The 22,388-nt window shown below is 41.1% G+C and overlaps 1 protein-coding gene across 2 annotated transcripts in view; it reads right to left on the reverse strand.

Moving 5' to 3' along the window:
- Positions 1-271: 271 nt before the first annotated feature.
- Positions 272-22,388, reverse strand: part of PARP14 (poly(ADP-ribose) polymerase family member 14) — a gene marked incomplete at its 5' end in the record, with an annotated part of 48,658 nt that continues 26,541 nt past the window's right edge. Inside the window, 8 exons of one of the 2 annotated variants that reach the window (XM_082654411.1) lie at positions 272-3,001; positions 3,666-3,840; positions 9,095-9,228; positions 10,729-11,328; positions 14,201-14,407; positions 18,274-18,441; positions 19,753-19,815; positions 20,130-20,279. In XM_082654411.1, the coding sequence (XP_082510537.1) occupies positions 2,712-3,001; positions 3,666-3,840; positions 9,095-9,228; positions 10,729-11,328; positions 14,201-14,407; positions 18,274-18,441; positions 19,753-19,815; positions 20,130-20,279 (1,787 nt within the window). In that variant the 3' untranslated portion in view covers positions 272-2,711. Of the gene's footprint in view, positions 3,002-3,665; positions 3,841-9,094; positions 9,229-10,728; positions 11,329-14,200; positions 14,408-18,269; positions 18,442-19,752; positions 19,816-20,129; positions 20,280-22,388 lie in introns of both variants that reach the window. The other variant, XM_082654412.1, reaches the window with a different exon arrangement.

Raw genomic sequence — 22,388 nt, forward strand, 5'->3', positions numbered from 1 at the left:
GCTCAAAGTGGGCGTGTTTTAGCAGGGGCTACTTCTTGGGGTCAATCCGCCCTTCAGATTTACTGAACTAAAGCTGTACTGTGCCCTTCCTGTAATTTTCAGCTGAATGCTGTTGATACTGTGAGGATACCTTGATGCTGTCATGTTTAGTTGTGGTCTTTTATCAGCAGTGGCCTGTGTTTATCATCAAGTTCTCCTGCATTTGCCCTAAAGGATAAAGATGTTTAACCACCAAATAACATTTTCCAAGCATTTTATTCAAAAAGGAGGAAATATTTATTTTAAAATTTTTTTATTGAAGTATAGTTGATGTATATTATATGTTGCATGTGTACAGTACAGTGATCCACAATTTTTAAAGGTTGTACTCCATTTACAGTTATTATAAAATATTGGCCATGTTCCCTGTGTTGTATGACATATGTCTTTAGACTGAGGGTAACTATAACATCTACAGACTGAATCATCATACTTGGTGCAATACACCCTGATATTCAGCCTTGCCTAAGTTAACCAAACCACTGGAGAACAAGAACAAATTAGAGAGCACGTCTCTCCTTTTTTATTTCTTACATTCATTGTCAAGCCCAAGTTCAGATGCCAGTGGCTGGGAAGCTACTCCTAAGCAATAAGAAGTCTTTGCCAATCCACTTAAAAAACAGCAACAGCAAGAAAAATTTCAAGACATCTGTATTTAATGAAGCAGCAACTATGGCCCCCTCAACCTCCTTTTCTTGAAGTGCAGGCATTGCTCCCTGGGGCCTTTATCCTCCTGGTGACCCCTAGCATCCAAGTTCATCATCTGTCCTGGCTCCCCATGGGCATAGCTCTGGCCTCTTGGCCTATAGAACTTCAAATAAAGAGACTCTACAATGAAAACCAAAGCCAGAAGGGACAAGGCCAAGGAAATATGAGGATAATTCACAGATTGTCTGAGATATTCCTGAATCAGTAACATTAATCTAGAAGCCATGTTCTATAGTGGGAAGAGCAAGGGGCTTGATGACACAGAGACCCAGATTCAGTTGCTGGCTCTGAGGCCTGTTACCCAGGCGACTTAAGGCAAGGAAGCTTCTTGTGTTCTGAGCATCAGTTTCCTCAGCTTTAAAACGGGGGTATAATTCTTACCTCACAAGAGTGTTTGGGGGAAGAAAATAAATACTGTTATGTGAAAGCACCTCTTATAGTACCTGGTTAATGGAGGCACTCAATAAACAGTTTTAGAATCTGAAATTTACCTGAGGAAGTTAAAAAAGAAACTTTCCATTACTATCCTATAGCTACTGAGTTAGCAAATTAGTAATATGACTGCTTAATTCCTTTGGTTTATTTATGCACAAGGCTTTAAAATCATCAGAAGCTAGGCTGCCAAGGAAAATGTGCTATTTAATACCCTTAGATTCATTTAATCTTAACATAGTAGAAGGGCTTCATACTGAAAATATAGCAGGCATTATCCCTTTTTTCCACTGGGCAGAACTAAGACCATGAATAAAAGTTATAAAAAGGCAGATTTGGGTTCAACTTTAGAAAGAACCAATTGGAAACAGGGCTGCTGCACTGCACAACTCCATGGGATACAGCTCACCTAGTCCCCAAGCTAGACCACAGCCCCCTGGACTGTGCAGGACGTGGCTGCATTGCAGTCCCAGAGCCCTGACCAGAGCTGTCCCACATGTCCATAGGCTGCTTTGTGAAAAAGCTCCCTGCCATGGAATCTCATCGATTTGAGGCAAAGTGACAATAAGTCAAGGGTGTTGAAGAGATGGTTCCCACTTTGGTTAGGAGTCTGACAGGGCTTCTTCATTCTTAAGTGGTTTATGAAACACTTATGCAGCATCTATTGTACATCAGGCACAGACCTCAGTGCAGGGATAAAGAAAATTAGACGCCAGGGATAAAGAAAATTAGACGCCATCCCTGCACCCAGGGAAGACAGCAGCCCCACCCACTTAGTAATACTGTGCTCCCCACAGCAGTATGGAGTCCTGACATGATACCAGCTGTCTCTCAGTGGCAGCTGAAGTTATATCACTGTGTCCTCTGCCTTTAAGATTAATGTTATTCTTACATGTGGAATCTAGAAAAATGGTACAGATGAACCTATTTTCAGGGCAGGAATAGAGATGAAGACGTAAAGAACGGATGTGTGGACGTGGAGGGGGAAGTGGGGGTGGGATGAACTGGGAGATTGGGATTGACATGTATACATTACCAGTGTAAAATAGATGGCTAGTGGGTACCTGCTGTATAGCACAGGGAGCTCAGCTCAGTGCTCTGTGGTGACCTAGATGGGTGGGGTGGCGGGGGGGGGGGAGATCCAAGAGGGAGGGGATGTATGTATACACATAGCTGATTCACTTGGTTGTATAGCAGAGACGAACACAACATTGTAAAGCAACTATACCCCAATTTAAAAAAAAAAGACAGATTAATGTTATACTCTCCTTCCTGGAAATAAACACCTGTACGTCTACAGATGTGATATCCATGGTTGAGGACACACAGTTGTAACTCTAAGTTATCCAATTAAATTCTCAAATTCTCAAGAGAGGTTCATTCCAGTTTTGAAAGAGAGGCTGGAGAATGTCTGATTTCAGTGACAAGGGTCCTCTGATCTTAGAAAAAGCTGTTAAGAGAAAAAAAACCTACAGCTTGCTTTACAGTTAGCTATGTATAGATGAATATCTTCTGCAAAGGATACCAAAATGTTAATATCTAAAAGTAATGAGGTACTCTGGGTAAGCCTGGTAGTCATAAAATACCACAAATAAATTTGGATTTTGCACACAATCTGTGACAGTGTCATATGAGTCAGTAGGATTTTGGGGGTCCCTTAGAGGAGGCACAATTAATGACTTGTTTCCAACTGTGTAGGATCCAGTGAGTACTCGCACATAATACATACGCTTCTTCCCATTTGCGTCCGGTCTGGAGTATATATCACTGGCAGAATAATGGGCACTGACAGCGAAATAGGTTCCCTTTCCGTATGCCGTAGCTGTGAAGAGAAAAACAAAACATCTTTAAGGATTTCAATTTAGTCTATAATTTGACATGTTGACCCAATATGTCAAATAATGTTAAAATAATGTTCAGTTCTCTCTAAAGCTTCTTTTAAATTTTTTGTGTGTTTTTTATTCTTTTTTTTTTTTTTTTTTGGTTATGTTGGGTCTTCGTTGCTGCGTGCAGGCTTCCTCTAGTTGAGGCGAGCGGGGGCTACTCTTCGTTGTGGTGCGCGGGCTTCTCATTGCAGTGGCTTCTCTTGTTGCGGAGCATGGGCTCTAGGCACACAGTAGTAGTTGTGGCACGTGGGCTCTAGAGCGCAGGCTCAGTAGTTGTGGCGCACGGGCTTAGTTGCTCTGTGGCATGTGGGATCTTCCTGGACCAGGGCTTGAACCCGTGTCCCCTGCATTGGCAGGCGGATTCTTAACCACTGTGCCACCAGGGAAGTCCCTGGTTTTTTATCCTTAAAAATCATTCCCCCACCCTGAAGGGCCAGTCAGTCCCTTCGGGATGAAATATAGTGAGTCTAACCTAAAACTTTGGCTGTAACATGGCCCCCAACAATGAGAGAACACACCACCATCCATACTGTCCCCAGCCAGCTTGGGTTCTCATGGCTGACACCTCATTTGAAGCAGCCAGATTACTTGCGTCCTTACCATTCTTTCCAGCATAACTGCGGTTAAAGCCTTTTCCGTTCACAAGTGTCACTGAGTCGGCATCTGTCCCATGGAAGAGCAGCTTCTCATTTATTAATTGGCCATTTTTGGCGTCCATGTTGTTTTTCTTTGTCTGGTAGTGTTTCCAGAGCTCTGGATTCTGGATCCTCTCAATCTGCAAATCAATAAGGAAAAATTTGCTGTCAGTGCCAAGAGCCCTTGGCAAGATACAACAGATGAAACACGACCATTATTTCTCATAAGTATATACAAATTACAAAAAACAGCAAATTCAATGCCAGATGGCAAATTTCTACATTCAGAAGTCTTTTTAGATCCAGAGTTTCACAGAAACAGGCCTTGGTAAGAACGTTAATTTAATTTTAAACATCTTTTATGTACCACATGAGAGCAGACAATGTTTAGGATCTTAAGTCCTCATTATTTGAACTTGGCTGACCAAAGCCTCTTCAACTCCTAACTGCTCCTGTTGCCATCTACCTCACTATGTCACTTTGTCTCTCTCCTCCAGTGAGAGAGTATTCTAATAGTGGGAGAAGCACTAGTGTCTAGGCAAGAAGGAAGTTAATTAGTGAAAATTCATCTCTGGTCCAGTTGGAAGAGTGGGGCATGAATCCTGGTGGGAGGGGATCTGGTTATAGACCAAAGTGGCCATGCTTTGACCATACTCTTTGGCCTCCAGGGCTGTGGTGGAAACTCCTTGGGTCTTGGGTTGCAGATCAGTTTCTACACTCCCCTAATCACCAGGTGGTGGCAGTTTCATAAGGTTGACTTGGGAAAGAGTGAAGGGTGGGTAAGGGAGGCAAGGACCCTCATGGACAGGCACAAGGTGAAGGTTCCATGTGGTCAGAATCTTCCAGTCCAGGGAACTCTCGAGTCTGACACTATTATTACCTGCCTTTATTGGGTTCTTCTTTTTTTTTTTTTTTCAGTTTTGGGTTTCCCATTTTTAATTAAGATACAATTAATACACCATAATACAATTAAGTTTGCAGGCTTCTCTGGTGGCACAGTGGTTAAGAATCCACCTGCCAATTCAGGGGATGTGGGTTCGAGCCCTGGTCAGAGAAGATCCCACATGCCGCATGCACCACAACTACTGAGCCTGCGCTCTAGAGCCCACGAGCCACAACTACCGAGCCCTTGTGCCACAACTATTGAAGCCCGGGCACCTAGAGCCCGTGCTCCGCAACAGGAGAAGCCACCACAATGAGAAGCCCATGCACCGCAACAAAGAGTAGCCCCCGCTTGCCACAACTAGAGAAAGCCCACGTGCAGCAACAAAGACCCAGTGCAGCCAAAAATAAATAAAATTAATTAATTAAAAAAAAAGATACAGTTTGCCCTCTAGTTCCAAGTCTCAGCATTATCATGTATTTTGTTGATCCAATTTATAATCTTAAATTTTATTTTTCCTTTTACCTACAACTGAGTTTCTAATCTTCAAACTACTTCCAATTTATTTCTATTTACTTTAAATCTTATTTATTTTACTCATTTTTAAAAGCCTTAAAATTTTATTCACACCGAGTTTTGAAACCATTCTTAATTTCTTAGTCCTTTTATTCTTGTTTCTCACCCTTTTTTAGTGTATATGCTGAAGTGAGCACAAACCCTTTTAAAATTTAATAACCACACAAAGAAAATTATTTCAAGTAATTTTGAACACAGTAATCTGAGTCTGTATTCCTAGTAGGATAAATTCTAAGCTTTACTTAGTAGGCTTATTTTAGCAGCAGGCTCTGGCTATGATAGACTACTTGTATCAGACCAAACTTCTTGCCAACAACTACTAGAAGAGCTAGTGGGAAAAAAAGTCTGTTTGAAGGCAACAAGGATTTGAGCCAAGTTCCTGGAGAGAAGGGAAGTGCAGAGTGAAACAAAGTCAGAAGATAACAGAGTAACTTCTTCAAAGTGCTTAAAGAAAATGACTACCAATTCAGAATTTTGTACCCAGAAAAAATATCCTTCAAAGAATGAGGGTGAAATAAATTTTCAGATAAACTGAGAGAATTCATCACTACCAGACCTGCACTAGAAGAAATACTAAAGCCAGAGGAAAATGACCCCAGATGAGGCACAGAAATACAAGAAGGACTGAAAAGTAGTGGGATGAAAGGGTAAATATGTATATAAAATTATATACATATTATATATATACACACACACATATCTGAGTCACTTTGCTGTATACCAGAAACTAACACAGTATTGTAAATCAACAACAGTTCAATAAAAGTAAATAAATAAATAAAGCTTCTTTGATGCCTCACCTACAAAATATATTCTTGCAAAAAATATTCATCTGAATTTACCCAAGCCTTTCAACCTAACTCCAAGCTTACCATAAATAAAGCGGATAGAGGAATAAATTAAATGACACCATGGGCAATCAGACAAATCTAGAATCTGTAAAACTGCTTGGATTCTTAAAAAATCTAGGTGAGACAGAGCCAGAATGTGGAACATTCTACAATACAACTAGCTTAAACTCTTCTAAAATTTCAATGTCATGAAATATAATGTTTAAAAATGCAGGAGTACTGTTCTATATCAGAAGAGATGAAGGAGACACAATGACAAAATGCAATGTGTGAGTCCAGATTGGGGGCAGGGATTGGGAGGAAGTTATAAGAAAGCTGTTAAGAGCAACAGGGGTGATTTGAATATTGACCTTCTATTGGATATTATTATAAAGGATAATGATATTTGTGTTATTTAAGAGAATGTTTCTATTCTTAGGATACATATGCTATAATATTTAGGAGTGTCATGATATCTGCAACTTACTTTCAATTGTTTCAGGAAAAACAGAGTGAGGGGAAAAAAAGCAAATGTTACAGAATTGTTGAATCTAGGTGGAAGTTCATGGGTGTTAAAAAATCGTCGTCACAAGACATGACAGTCATGAAGGATGACAGACCACCCATTTCTCATGTTAGCGCTTTTGCACTACTAGACACCTCCACAGAGGTGCCTTAAGTACAGCCTAGCTCTGCTTTTACTGGTGTCATAGACTGGGATTTCACATAACATTTTATTTGAAAAAAGGGTTCCACTACAAAAGGGTAGTGAAGTCATTTCTCTGGTGAAGGTCTGCCAACACATGGTAAGACTCCAGGGCCCAGTGCAGACATTTCTGGTCAACTGGGTGGTCCTGCTTAATTTGGACTTGACATCTCATCACAGTGTGCCAGTCAGCCACTCCCAGAGGACTGTAATTGGTATCTTTAATGAAACTTATTGTCTCAGAACCAGACCATGAAAGAGCTGCGTACTTGAATTACATTTTCTTGGTACCACATATAATTGTTTTGCTCAACATACAGGGATCTATCTACTTGGCAAGGTTATTTATTCTTCCAGTTTTATTAAGATATAGTTTACGTTCATATAGCACTGTATAAGTTTAAGATGTACAGCATAGTGGTTTGACTTACATATATCATGAAAAGATCATCGTAAGTCCAGTGAACATCCGTCATCTCATATAGATAGAAAATTAAAGAAATTTTTTCCTTGTGATGAGAACTCCCAGGATCCACTCTCCCAACAACTTTCACACATAATATAGTGTATGAAAGCACTGTTGATTATATTTATCATGTTGTACATTACATCCCCAGTACTCATTTATCTTATAACTGCAAGTTTATACCTTTTGCCTACCTTTCACCCAGTTCCCTCTCCCTATACCCCCTGTCTCTGGTAACCACAAATCTGATCTCTTTTTCTATGAGTTTGTTTATTTTTGAAGTATAACTGACCTACAACACTGCTAGTTCCTGTTACACAGCATAGCGATTCAATACCTCCATATATTTCAAAATGATCACCAAGATAAGCCCAGCCATGATCAGTCACCATACAAAGATATGATACAATTATTGACTATATTACCCACACTGCACATTTCATACCTGTGACTCAGCAATCTCTCTAACCTATTCCTCTCCTTCCTACATTGAGGGATTAAAAACAAATGGTATAAAATTTGATACTGAATTTACTGTGAGGATGATTCTGAAGATGTTCTCTAGTACTTATTCACAGGAGAACTCTTTCAGGAGTCAGTCTCAGTATTGTGAAAAACTGTTGAGTCTCCTGATCAAATGCTTTGCTCTTTGATTTATGGACATTATGAATCTTATAGCTGAGTGTTTACTTCTTTACTTTGTCTACTAGGCAGATCAAGGACAAATTTGAGGGCCTCCTCTAGTAACTATCTAGGACGTCATGTTATGTATTTTTGTGAACTAACAATACCTCTGTAATTAATTTCCCTGCCCTACTTTTCTTTTTGTCCATATTTATGTTATCTGAAGGTATATCTTTGTAGTACGCTTCAAATCTTTTTTGAATTATTATGTAATAATAATAATATATGTATTATTAAGTACATGAATAAACAGAGTGGTGGCAGTACAAATAGGGAATAAGAGAAAATTTGCAAAGAAAGACAATGCAGGCCTTACTGGCAGACTTGTTATTACAGATGAAGGGAAGGTACTCAAAGATCTCTAGCTTTACTCAGAAAGTGGTGGAACCAAAGACAGAAAGCAGGAAGGAAGGGGAAATGATGAGATGAGTTAGATTTTAGGGAAATTGATTTAGCAGACAGATATTCAAGTGGAGACTTTTTTAGGCCACTTGGGAACTCAAGTTCTAGAACTTGAGTCAAAGATCCAGGTCGGTGATGTTGATTTGAGAGCTATCAACACTGAAATAATAGCTGCAGCCAAGAAGAGTAAAAACATTCCCTGGTGAACTGCAGAGACAGAATACCAAAATATAAATCCTGTGGCTTACCTAGGATTAGGGGTTTAGAGGAAGAACAGATGCCAGTGAAAATGAAAGGAACATTAGTTAAAGAAGGAGAAGAAAGCATCAAAATAATACTGTCCTAGAAGTCAAGGGAGAAAAATAATTTCAAAAAGGAAACTTTCTAAATTAATGTTTAAAAGCAGAAGATGCCAAAATAAGGGAAATGAGCAGGGAAAGGACCGCTGGATTATCAAGGAAGCAAGGACTGTTGATCTGTGAATAGTGGAGCAGAAGCACATAATCCTGATCTGATTTGCTAGTTATCAACTCCAATTTTGCTAGTGATCAACTCCAACTTTGGAGCCATATCTAGAAGTTATTATTAGCTTGCTTCACAAAGTAAACATATATCTTTATTATTCTAATATATTACAATCTAATATATTGTAATAACTGACACAAGAATTTCAATGTCTCAGTAATCATAGTGACATGAGTAGAATCTAGAATTTAAAAACTAATTGCCTAAAATATTTCTAATTCTGGGTAAAAATGTGATAGGAAGTGAATGAAAATGTATTTATCCAGGACGATGATACCTCTATCTCCACCGTGTAGAAACTCCATGTCAGCGGAAGGCTTACCTTCTCTATGATGAGGTGTGCACAGGTCTCATTAAACTTGCTTGCCACAGTTTTGTATTCTGAATTATCAGGCTGTAGCTCAACCACACGGACTTTCTGCTGCTTCATATCACTCCAGTATAAGGGGATCTCAACTGCAAAGTAGACATTTGAAAACTCCCTCGCACCTAGAAAGGCTCATCCGCATAGTCCACATTCCTGGTATGCTTTGAAAAACTGAGTATCATTTGTGCTCTTGTTTTACAATCTCCTAATTCAAGGTGTTCAAGAAGCCCCTTATCTTTCTAGAAGAATGTTTTCAAAATGTGGACCACAGATAACCCGCCTCAGAACCAACTATAACACTTGCTTTAAAAAAAACTCACAGGGCTTCCCTGGTGGCGCAGTGGTTGAGAGTCCGCCTGCTGACGCAGGGGACGCGGGTTCGTGCCCCGGTCCAGGAAGATCCCACATGCCGCGGAGCGGATGGGCCCATGCGCCATGGCCGCTGAGCCTGCGCGTCCGGAGCCTGTGCTCCGCAACGGGGGAGGCCACAGCAGTGAAAGCCCCGTGTACCACAAAAAAAAAAAAAACAAAACTTCACAGATCTACCGAATCAAAATCTCTGAGGGTGGAACCTGGGTACCTGCATCTTAACAAGTTTGATCATGCTCAGATTTGAGAACTGTCGGTGTAATGTAACTCAGCTGCATATTCTGTTCAGTCTCTAATCTGTCATAATTTAATAATTTTACATATAATATAAATGATTTCCCTACAATGTTTTCAATAAATAGTCATTAATGTTTTGCTTACAAATGCATGGCTTTTTGCCAGAACTCACCACAACCACCAGGCCTTCCACATCTATTCTTTCATTATTCTTCACAGCATCCTTAACAGTTGGGTGGGTGGGAGGTTTTGCTACATGGCAGGTTGTGGTGGCAGCTCTGTCTCCCCGTCTGCTAAACAGAATACTGTATTTGACTTGTCATTTCCCCAGGGTTGCTCAGAGTCTGAGGAATTCGTTCACATTGATCTCTCAATGTACTGAAAGCCAATTCAGTAGTTTTCAGTGGGGGATTTATGTGGTTCAAAGGCAGGAATAGCTGACTACACAAGACAAGTATTCCCTTCTCAGGAATCTTGAAGACTGCTTCCTGATGTGTGTGTCAAAGAATCTTATCCTCGGGGCAGAGGAGCCAGTGACTTCTGGGAGAAGATCCTTCAGGCTCCCCATCCACTCTGGGTCATCAGTCACAGACACAGAGTGCCCACTCTCTGACTAGGCTGTCTTCAGTCTTTTGTTCTAGAAAGGCTTGGGCTTCTTTACAGCCCATGGCTTTCCCTTTCCTGACAGAAGCAGCCATTACCTCCCCAGCAAAACTGGCTCCGGGAAGCTTGTAAACTGTAGAGATGAGAACAAATGCAACATTTGACTATTGTTACCATTAAGATAATAATGATCAGCTGTTGGGTACACCCTGTGCTGTATTTTCGTGGCCAAAGTGTAAGCTCCTTCAGCTGAGACCAAGTTTTCTATTTTCTTCCATAAGGGTACTTGGATTTTATCTACTTGAACAACATTTTGATGTATGTACAACACACATCACAGGCATAAAGTAATGGACAACAAGCATGATAGTTTGATTCACCTTCAGATTTTGTATGGCGCCGAACAGGTAAACTCTTTCCCTTTGCATCTGTAGCAGTGTATGTTTTCAAGTCCACTGTGTAGCTCTGATGATTAATTTTAACATCAATTGTCTTTCTCTTTTGTTTCTTTGCATCCTCCAGTTGCATATTGGTAATTTTGTCAAAACTATGAAAATTTTTATCGTCCTTATATTGCCATTCCACAAAATCACTGGTACGATCTGCCAGGTATTCCTGTTCTTTGGACAATCTAACTCTCTTGATCATGTCCTCAATTGCATTTCTAACCTGTACCACATCTTTGGTAATTCCAGAAACCTCAATCAAAGGTCTTTCACGGTCCAAGGAAATGGAAATATTTAACTTCTTCTGAAGCTCATTCAATTCCTGGTATTCCTTTACATCAAAGTTTTTGATACATTCATCTTCACTGGTGTAGGGACACTGTTCCTTTTGAATGAGATCCTGTATCCAGAAGAGGACGTTTTCTACACTTTTTACATTTTCACCACACACCTGAAATATTGCTGATTCTGTTTTCTTTTCTAAAACCAAAGGAGTCTGTTTTGGGGGAGATTTACTTGAGAAGCCCAAGAATGCTAAAAAAGAAAAGAAAGGAAGATTAGCTCTTTCTTTCTTTCCTTCTTCCTTCCTCCCTCCCTCTTCCCTCCCTCCCTCCTCCCTCCCTCCCTCCTTCCTCTCTTCCTCTCTCTCTTTCTTTGTCACCATGCTGTACATTACAACCCTAGGACTTGTTTGTCTTATAACTGGATGCTTTTACCCTTTTGACCAACTTCACCCATTCCACCCAACTCCCACACCCCCTGCACCCACCGGCAATCACCAATCTGTCCTTTGTATAAGTGCTATCATACAGTATTTGTCTTTCTCTGTCTTATTTCATTGAGCATAATGCCCTCAAGGTCCACACATGTTGTTGCATGTAGCAGGATTTCCTTCTTTTTTATGCCTGAGTAATATTCCATATATACCACATCTTCTTTATAATTCATCTTTCAATGTTTCCATGTTGTGGCTACTGAAAATAATGCTGCAGTGAACATGGATTCCAGAGAATGATTTCATTTCCTTCAGATAAATACCCAGAAGTGGAATTGCTGGATCCTATGGTAGTTCTATTTCTAGACTTTTGAGGAATCTCCATGCTGTTTTCCACAGTAGCTGCACCAATTTACATTCCCACCAACAGTGCATGAGGGTTCCCTTTTCTCCACATCCTCACCAACACTTGTTATTTCTTGTCTTTTTTTTTTTTTTTAAATCATTTATTTTCCCCTATGTTTTCTTCTAGGAGTTTTATGGTCAGGTCTTAACATTTGAGTTTTTAATACTTTTTTTTTTGGCTGTGACATGTGGTATGTGGGATTTTAGTTCCCTGACCAGGGATCAAACCCATGCCCCCTGCAGTGGAAGCATGGAGTCTTAACCACTGGACCACAAGGGAAGTCCCTTGTCTTTTTTTTAAATATTTTATTTATTTATTTGGTTGCACTGGGTCTTAGTTGCAGCAGGCGGGCTCCTTAGTTGCAGCTCACCTGCTCCTTAGTTGTGGCATGTGAGCTCTTAGTTGTGGCGTGCATGTGGGATCTAGTTCCCTGACCAGGGACCAAACCTGGGCCCCCTGCATTGGGAGCACGGAGTCTTAACCACTGTGCCACCAGGGAAGTCCCTCCCTTGTCTTTTTGATAATAGCTGTTCTATCATGTGAGGTGATCACTCATGATTTTGATTTCCATTTCCCTGATGATTAATGATGTTGAGCACCTTTTCATGTACCTATTGGCCAGTTGTATATCTTTTTGGAAAAATGTCTATTCAGATACTGTATTTTAAAATCAAATTGTTTGGGGTTTTTTCTATTGTTGTATGAGTTCTTTATATATTTTGGATTTAACCCCTTATCAGATATACGATTTGCAAATATTTTCTCCCATTCAGTGGGTTCTCTTTTCATTTTGTTTATGATGTCCTTTGCTGTGTAGAAGATTTTCAGTTTGATGTAGTCCCACTTATTCATTTTGCTTTTGTAATTTTAGTGTCAAATCTAAAAAATCATTGCTAAGACCAGTGTTGAGGAGCTTACCCATATGTTTTCTTGTAGGAGTTTTATGGTTTCAAGTCTGTTTGTTCTACCTCAGAAGTGCCACTGGAATTTTGATAGGGATAGCATTGAATCTGTAGATTGCTTTAAGTAGTATGGATATTTTAACAATATTAATCCTTCCAATCCATGAGCATGAACTATCTTTCCATTTATTTGTATCTTCTTCAGTTTCTTTCATCAATGTATATTTTCATGATACAGGTCTTTCACCTCCTTGGTTAAATTTATTCCTGGGTATTTTATTCTTTTTGATGCAATTATAAATGGGATTGTTTTCTTAATATCTCTGTGACAGTTCACTAAAGATTAGCTATTTCAAGTCAGAGAAAGACAAATACTGTATGACCTCACTGATATGCAAAATCTGAAAAAAAAAAACTCATAGAGATCAGATTTATGGTTACTAGGAGTAACCATAAATTACTCCTAGTAAAGCGGGGTGAGGGTGGGAGGAGATTGGAGAAAGGCGGTCAAAAGATACAAACTTCCAGTTACAAGATAAATAAGTACTAGGGATGTAATGTACAGAATGATGATTGTAATATTGTGATTTATAAGAAAAAATAGGGCTTCCTTGGTGGCGCAGTGGTTGAGAGTCCGCCTGCTGATGCAGGGGACACGGGTTCGTGCCCCGGTCTGGGAAGATCCCACATGCTGCGGAGCGGCTGGACCAGTGAGGCATGGCTGCTGAGCCTGCGCGTCCGGAGCCTGTGCTCCGCAACGGGAGAGGCCACAACGCTGAGAGGCCCGCATACTGCACAAAAAAAATATATATATATATGAAAAAATATATTTGGTCAGAATGACCAAATATTTTTCCGATATATACAGTATTTGGCTTGTGCTTGGTATCTGAAGCGGAAGGCAGTCTTGGGCACTGAGCCCTTTACCTGTGGAATCTGATTCCATCTCTGGGTAGATGATGTCAGAATTGAGTTGAATCCTCAGACACCCTGCTGGCGTCTGAGAATTGCTTGTAGGCACAGGGAAGCCTCCATACACATTGGAACTGGGTCCAGAAACCTTCTTTAATGACTGTAGTTAACACTACTATATGATAGATATGAAAGTTGTTAAGAGAGTTCTTGTCACAAGGAAAAAATTCTTTTCTTTTTATTGTATCTGTGTGACATGATGGATGCTAACTAAACTTATTGTGGTATTCGTTTCACAATATATGTAAGGCAAACCATTATGCTGTATACCTCAAACTTATACAGTGATGTATGTCAACTCTATCTCCATAAAGCTGGAAAAAAGCTAATAAACTACCAGAAAAAAAAATAGCTATTTCTCATGTGACATCAATATTAGGAACATGTATTTCATAAAAATGAACAACTCACATGTCATTTTAGACATCATAGACTGCTGGGGAGAAGACTGAGATCCTTCTCTTTTTTTCATGATGGCACAAAACACATCCAGTACTTGAGGCAGAAAGATAACAACTTTAACTTTTTTCATAGACTGAACCAATCCTTTCTGAATGAAGTCTTCAATGGCATCAATTATGGCTGCTGCAACCTTATCTGGGTCTTGGTTGGCACTTCCTAGAAAGGCAAATAATAAAAATGATTGGGAAAAAAAAGATCCAACTGGATTTGAAAAAGAAGACCCAACTGGAGAAGGCTGAGGAATAAATTAGGGATTCTGATTCTCAGAATAAATTCCCACTCCTCAACTCTTTCATCACCATGGACTTTTCTAAAATGCATCAGCAGACACCCTTGAAGTCCTAGATGTAACGGGGAGTTTTTGTTCCAGGATGTCGGGAACAGCCCAACAATGAACAAAGGGCCCAGAAACATAACTTGGTGTCTGATATCTTATTTGCTCTATTCAGCTGATCCCAGCTCACTATGTTCCTCTGTGTTACAGAGCACAGTTAACCTTTCTTGGCTCACTGGTGTCCTCAAAAGATCCACAAAACGCAAAAGATGCTAATGTATGTTGAAATGTCATGCTCTTTAAAGAGAACAGGTCTTCCCTGGTGGTACAGTTGGTTAAGAATCCGCCTGCTAATGCAGGGGACACAGGTTCGAGCCCTGGTCCAGGAAGATCCCACATGCTGTGGAGCAACTAAGCCCATGTGCCACAACTACTGAGCCTATGCTCTAGAGCTCGCGTGCCACAACTACTGAAGCCCGTGCCCTAGAGCCCATGCTCCGTAACAAGAGAAGCCACCGCAATGAGAAGCCTATGCACCGCAACAAAGAGTAGCCCCCACTTGCCGCAACTAGAGAAAGCCCATACACGGCAACGACGACCCAACGCAGGCAAAAAGTAAATAAATAAAAGAGAGCTAATTATAAATAAATTAATTAACTTAAAAAATAAAGAGAACAGCATTATTTTTGGTTCAGTCATTTCTTGACTATTACGTATATATCCTTATTCTCTCAGATGTCTTTGGGGACCTGATTTAAACCGCGCTCATTTCGTAAGACACCTAGAGCCATAAGCTATTTGTTATAATCTATAATTCTTTGCATACAAGTTATCCATGAGCCTCCAGAAGTTTTTCGTCCCACGGTCACTGTGATTTTAGCTGACCTGCAGGGTTCAAGGTTGCCACCTGAGCAAGGTCTTTTCCTATTTTAAGCATGCTCCACATCTTGTTTCTCAAGCCTACTGGCTAGGTAAGATCATGAAAAGTTCCTTGAAAAGGCTCACGAAAAGCCATGGAAGCAGTTCCAGGTGAATAGCAGCTGTCACATTGCGGGGTGGGGAGTGGGCAATGTGAAAGTCCTCTGGCCAACTTGGTGTGATAGACGAAGGGCCTACTTGGGTTATCCCTGTTGACCGTGCCCACTATTACTGCAGAAAGGAGAGCAGACCTCTGTGGCTTGGCTATGGGGACAACTGTAGGAATGTAGACAATCCCCATATAAAACTAACCTAGAAGGTTTGTGCAGGTTGTTTTTTTTTTAATTAGATGATCAGGGAAAGAGGGAGATTCTCCATTGCAATGTTGTAGTTATTCCATGCTATCTGGAAGAATTTAAATGGGAATGTTCAGATATATTCATTCACTCTCAATAACCTAAGCACTTGGGACACAGAGGATGTGATATGTGGGGATGAACAGGTGTTCAACAGGTGAAGTATGGACACCTGAGGGAAAGGCTACACCAGACAGAACTGTGTAAGAAGTGTGATACGTTGAACCTGGCGTGTTCAGGAGAACAGGTTTGTTTTTGAGAAAGATAAACGGGGGAGGTAGGGGGGTAGGTGGAGGAGGCACTGGAGCAGGGAGCCAGGTCTAAACAGGAGAATTTAAATAAAGGTTTAGGCAAAAGACAAGAGCTGAACAAAAAGACGAGGCCAGAATGAAGAGCTGGCTGTAGGGATTGAGGAGATATTTAGAAAGTAAAGTCAGCAGGACCAAGTGGCCAACTGGCTTTATACTTGCCCCTTTGTTCCCCGTCTTTTGCCACCCACAGCCTTCACGTGTATTTCTTAAGTCCTGTTGCACTGCAGTTGTTTATTGACATGTCTGTGTCTCACCGAAGGCCAGGTGCCCCTTGTGGACACCAGGTGCCCCTTTTCTTAGTCATCTTTCTATCCCTGCTGCCTCAGCTCAGTGCCCGGCACATAGCAGACACTCAGTAAATATTTAATCAAACTAATTAATAAACTAATGCACATAGGCGTGATGAAGAAGGTAGAGTCAAGGATTCTAGATAGAAAGTGATGTTTTTAACATGCTCAGGGATATAAGAGGAAGGGCAGGTGTGGGGGAGAAGACAATGAACTGGAGTTTGGAGTTTGCTTTGAGCTTGAAGTACTTGCAGGTACCAGTGAGCACCCATTCTCTCCCCTCAAGCCTGAGAGGAACAGTGAGAGGGCTTCCTTTACTGCCAGCAACTGTCTCAATCACAGTCTCAATTCAACTCATAATCCCTACTAAGGGAGAAAGCTCCCCATCTGTTAGTCTAAGGGCCTGCTCAGGTGGTGACAGAGACAGGTAAAGAAGATGAGGAAGGAGAATTTGCTAACCTTGATTTACTTGTGCAGACCAGCAATGCAACCAGGTCAGTGGAAAAAACAACAGGTTTGCAGTAAGCCAGAAGTAATTATACAAAACTAAAACTGCCTCATTTCCTTATTTCTTCTTTGACTCCACCCAGGGACTCCCTTGGGAAGGTCTGTGCCACCCTTAGGCTGCCTGCTTTCTTGGTACAAATAAAGTTAAGATGGAAACACAAGACAAGAGCTCAGAGGAAAAAGCAGATGGAGATAGAGACTGGGGAATCATTAGTGGGTGTCCATAGAAAATGATAGATGATAGATAGATAGAGGATACATAGATGATAGACAGACAGATAATACATTGGCTAATCTGCTAGGATTGAATGATACTACAAGGGAAATGAAAGCATAAAGGGAATATAAATTATACTTTCAGAAACAGAGAGCTAAGGAGACATAACATTCTATGTGGGAACATTAAGAGGAATGAAAAATAAGAGAAATCAAAGTATGGGAAAGAGAATTAGAAGAAGGTCCAGAAAGTGACAAAGATGGTTAGGTTTATTAAGGCTAAACTTTTGGAGGGCCTAGAATGCCAGTGTGAGACACTCAAACTTAGGTTCCTGAGCAGTGGAATGGTTAATCCAGTGCTGAGCCTTCTCTTTCTGGGACCAGTCAGCTCCATTCCACTTCAAGCCTGAGAGTATTTGCCTCCCCTGAGCAGCTCTCTTAAAGGAGACCAAGCAGGAATCCCTGATTAATGCACATGACTCAGGTTGCTGGGGAAAGAGCTCAAAGAGCATCACCTTACAAATGATAAGCCCAAAGCACCATCCTTGTAAATGAAGACTCATACAATCATTATGTAGTTTAAGGAAAATAAGAAACTTCCAAGAGGCAGGCAAGCTGAAAGGAGGAAGGTGGAGAGTTTCTGACCCATTAGAACCCACTGGATTCTGGCAACTGAGAGGTCGCAATGCCCCACGGCCAGCCCACTGTCAAGGAGGTAAGAGAAGATAGACAGCCATGCTGTCTGAGAGTCCGCCATGGGGAGGCGGAAGTCCATGCACTGATGTTTCCATGGAGAGGGGATGGAGGGGAAGTCAAAGACTAAATAATGGGGGATGTGTAGAGGATGGAAAAGAGAAAGGAGCTCATGAAAGCAATGAGAGATGGACTTTCTTTCCTTTCCCCTCCCTTCCTCTCCCTTCCCTTCCATATTAGAAAGCAAATGTCTACTATCCCAATACTCTCTTCAGTTTTCTTCAGTTTTCTCTTTTTTACTTAAACTTTCCACAGACTTTGCTCCTTCCCTCGGGGGCTGCCCTGGCTTGAGGAAGCTGCCCTGATGTAGACTCAGCAATAAGTACATTAGCCATCAGCACCAATTCCAAGGGAAACTGGTCACCTTGGGATTTAGCCTTGACAGCCAGAGGCTACAAACCTGTCCCGATGGCTGGGAGGCAAACGGATGAGTAATTCCGCTTTTCACACTCTTGCAAAACACAGGAAACCGATCTCTTGACATTATTTCCACCAATGACGTGAATAATATTCTTGCACTTCAATAATCCACCTTTGGTAATTATATAATCTCTGTGGCCCCCTTGAGCTGGGAAACACAAGACAAAAAGATGCAAAATTAGATGCTGAACCCACTCTTTTTAATACATCTTTATTGGACTATAATTGCTTCACAATGCTGTGTTAGTTTCTGTTGTACAACAAAGTGAATCAGCCATATACATACATATATCGCCATATCCCCTCCCTCTTGAACCTCCCTCACACACTCCCTATCCCACCCTTCTAGGTGGTCACAAAGTACCAAGCTGATCTCCCTGTGCTATGCTGCTGCTTCCCACTAGCTATCTATTTTACATTTGGTAGTGTATATATGTCCATGCCACTCTCTCACTTGGTCCCAGCTTCCCTCTCCCCCTCCCCGTGTCCTCAAGTCCATTCTCTATGTCTGCATCTTTATTCCTGCTCTGCCACTAGGTTCATCAGTACCTCTTTTTTTCTTTTTAGATTCCATATATATGCATTAGCATATGGTATTTGTTTTTCTCTTTCTGCCTTACTTCACTCTGTATGACAGACTCTAGGTCCATCCACCTCACTACAAATAACTCAATTACGTTTCTTTTTATGGCTGAGTAATATTCCATTGTATGTATGTGCCACATCTTCTTTATCCATTCATCTATCAATGGACATTTAGATTGCTTCCACGTCCGGGCTATTGTAAATAGTGCTGCAATGAACATTGTGGTACATGTCTCTTTTTTAATTATGTTTTCCTCAGGGTCTATGCCCAGTAGTGGGATTGCTGGGTCGTATGTAGTTCTATTTTTAGTTTTTTAAGGAACCTCCATACTGTTCCCCATAGTGGCTGTATCAATTTACATTCCCACCAACAGTGCGAGAGGGTTCCCTTTTCTCCACACCCTCTCCAGCATTTATTGTTTGTAGATTTGGGGTTGATGGCCATTCTGACCGGTGTGAGGTGATACCTCATTGTAGTTTTGGTTTGCATTTCTCTCATAATTAGTGATGTTGAGCATCTTTTCATGTGCCTCTTGGCCATCTGCATGTCTTCTTTGGTGAAATGTCGATTTAGTCTTTGAACCCACTCTTTGATTGTTTAAAAAACAAAATGTCTGAATTGGCAGATAAAGCATTTTATGTGAATAAGAAACTCCTGAAATACTACCTTTGATGAATCTTTCTCGCTTCTCTTTTTAACTGTGAGATGACTTTTCACTTCTAATTCTCTACAACTGGAATTCTTTAGTAAAAGGTATGATTTTAAGATCAATATGTTGTCTCCCCAATCCCAGGACTTTCCTCATCCTCCGTAGCTTCCCCTATTCAGTTTTCACTTAAAACTTAGAACCAAAAAGATAGCATTGTGCCTTACCTTGATCAGAACATTCCATTTCCACACTTTTCCCGGCATGTTCTAAAATTGCTTTCGAGACCCCTGCATGAGAAAAGCAAGATGTTTACACACATGAATAAAAAAAATTACAGGACATCTGGATCAGAATGATTGCCTAATTATCTAAATGCTTTCCCCATCATCAAAGGAACCCTATAACTTGGGTATTTCTGATAACAAAGGAGAAAAACTCATAAAAGAGCTGTTCCCGATTATGAGAAACAATGTCAAAATAATTTTCAAATGATGAATTAATAGCAATAAGCCAAAGTTGTAGAAACCAGTTTGGCTATAGCAACTCCTTCACAGGCTCTACTGTGACTATTACACTAGTCAAAATTCCGTAAGTCAAGTACCTGCTTTGAGATTAAATGTCTTTGATGTTGAATTTACAATCACATCTGCCTCTTCTTTGGTGATATCTCCAGACGCTACCTGGAAAATGATGGGCCCAATCTTCATTTCATGCACTCCTGAATCAGGGTTAGAAATAGTCCCATATAAACCTGACAAGAAAAAAAAAATAGACTCAGTAACAAGTCGACAACAGCAAGAATGACTTAGGTCTCATGGTTCTCACCTGTGCCCCTCTCATCTCTCCCTCTCTCTCTCCCTCTCTCTCTCTCTTTCTCTCTCTCTCTCTCTGTCTCTCTCTCTGTGATCTCTGGCATTTAACCTGGCCCTGGCCTTGAGCCCCTGATGGTCTGTTTCTGGAAAAGGATTATAAAATATAATACATATCAAACATGGCCTTCTGCTGCTGGCTGAGGTGAATTAGCCCACTTGAGCCTTTCTTTCCCACTGACTACAAGTAAAAACATGGGACAAATACAAAAAGCCACTCTGAGAACTGAGACATGCACAACAGCAGGCAGACTGGGGAAAGGAGTCAAAACTTGAAGGAGGGCTTCCCTGGTGGCGCAGTGGTTGAGAGTCCGCCTGCCGATGCAGGGGACACGGGTTTGTGCCCCGGTCTGGGAAGATCCCACATGCCGCGGAGTGGCTGCACCCGTGAGCCATGGCCGCTGAGCCTGCGCGTCCAGAGCCTGTGCTCCGCAACGGGAGAGGCCACAGCAGTGAGAGGCCCGCGTACCGCAAAAAAAAAAAGGAAGGAGCAGCCTGTGCTGCTTCCCATTTTGTTTTGTTTTGAAATTTTTCCTCTTTTCTCTCCCAGCTTTGACCCAAGCATGGCCCTAGTTACAGAACTACACAATGAGAACAGGCAGCAAAACTCTCAGAGAATCTCTGTCTTTGCGGCCAGAGGACTGGGAATATGGGTCCCTGTGAGCTGAAGAGTATGGCAGAGAAGCCTCATTATTTTCCATATTTTTCCTTTTTAAATCCAGGCCCTGTACCAAGGTGCCCCGGTTGCAGAACTCCACAGTGGCACCGCAGGGAGCTAAAACTCTGAAAGACGTTCTGTATTTCTGTCCAGAAGAATCAGGAAAAAGGGCCTTGTGGTCTGAAAGGTGTATATGTGGTGTATGGGAAATCCCTGTGTTTTTGTTTATTTGGTCCCCTCCCCTCAACCCTCACCCCCTCTGCTTTGCCCAAGGGCACCCCTGATCACGCAGAATAATGAGGCAACAGAACAGGCAGCTTCAACTCTGAGAGAACCTTGTGCTTCTGGCCAGAAGACCTGGAAAATGGGCTTTTGCAAGTCAGAGAATGTAAGGGGAACGCTGGAGTGGTGACCCCCTGTTCTGTTTAAGACTGGAGTCAACCCTGAGCTCACCCCAGGGCTGTGCACGTGGGGCAGACCCAAGCTGCACAGCAAAGGCCTTGAGAATGGAATTGACCTTGGAACCACTGCCCACACAGAAAGTGAGGCAGAACTTGTAGAATGACATTAACTGATTGGCTACCTGCTCAAACAAACAAACAAAACAAGCACCATTTTCCAGAGGATTTTAACAGGACCCAAGTCTTACAACACGATGTTTAAAATGCCCATTCTATAATCCAAAATTGCTTGTCATACAAAGAACCAGGAAAATGTGACCAATTCTCAAGGATAAAGACACTCAATATAGATGCTAATCCCAAGATGATTCAGATGTTGGAATGATCAGACAAAGACTTCAAAGCATCTACTATAACTACGCTCCCTGAGGTCGAAGTAAACACACTTGAATGTATGGAAATGATTTGGAATGAATGGAAAAATAGGGGTCTCTGCAGAGAAATATAAACTATAAAATAAGAATCAAATGGACATTTCAGAACTTAAAAATACAATATTTGAAATCGAAAATTCACTGGATTAGCTCAATAGTATAGTAGACAGAGAAAAGAATCAGTGAATTTGGAGGTAGATTAATAAATATTATCCAATCTGAAGAACAAAGAGAAAAAAGACTGGAAAAAAAAAAAAAAAAAAAGAACAGACCCTCAGAGACATTATCAGAAGGCTTACCATTCATGTTATTGGAGCACCAGAAGGAGAGGCGAGAGAGACCAGTACAGAAAAACATATCTGAAGAGATGACTGAAAAATCCCCAGATCTGAAGACATACATACTCAGATTTAACAAGCTTCAGCAAACTCCAAATAGGATAAATTCAAATATAAGTAGCTTTGACAGAGGAGAAGCATTTGGTTGGTATCATCTCTT

This window comes from Grampus griseus (genome assembly GCF_964374135.1).
Source record: "Grampus griseus genome assembly, chromosome: 5".
Lineage (NCBI taxonomy): Eukaryota > Metazoa > Chordata > Mammalia > Artiodactyla > Delphinidae > Grampus > Grampus griseus.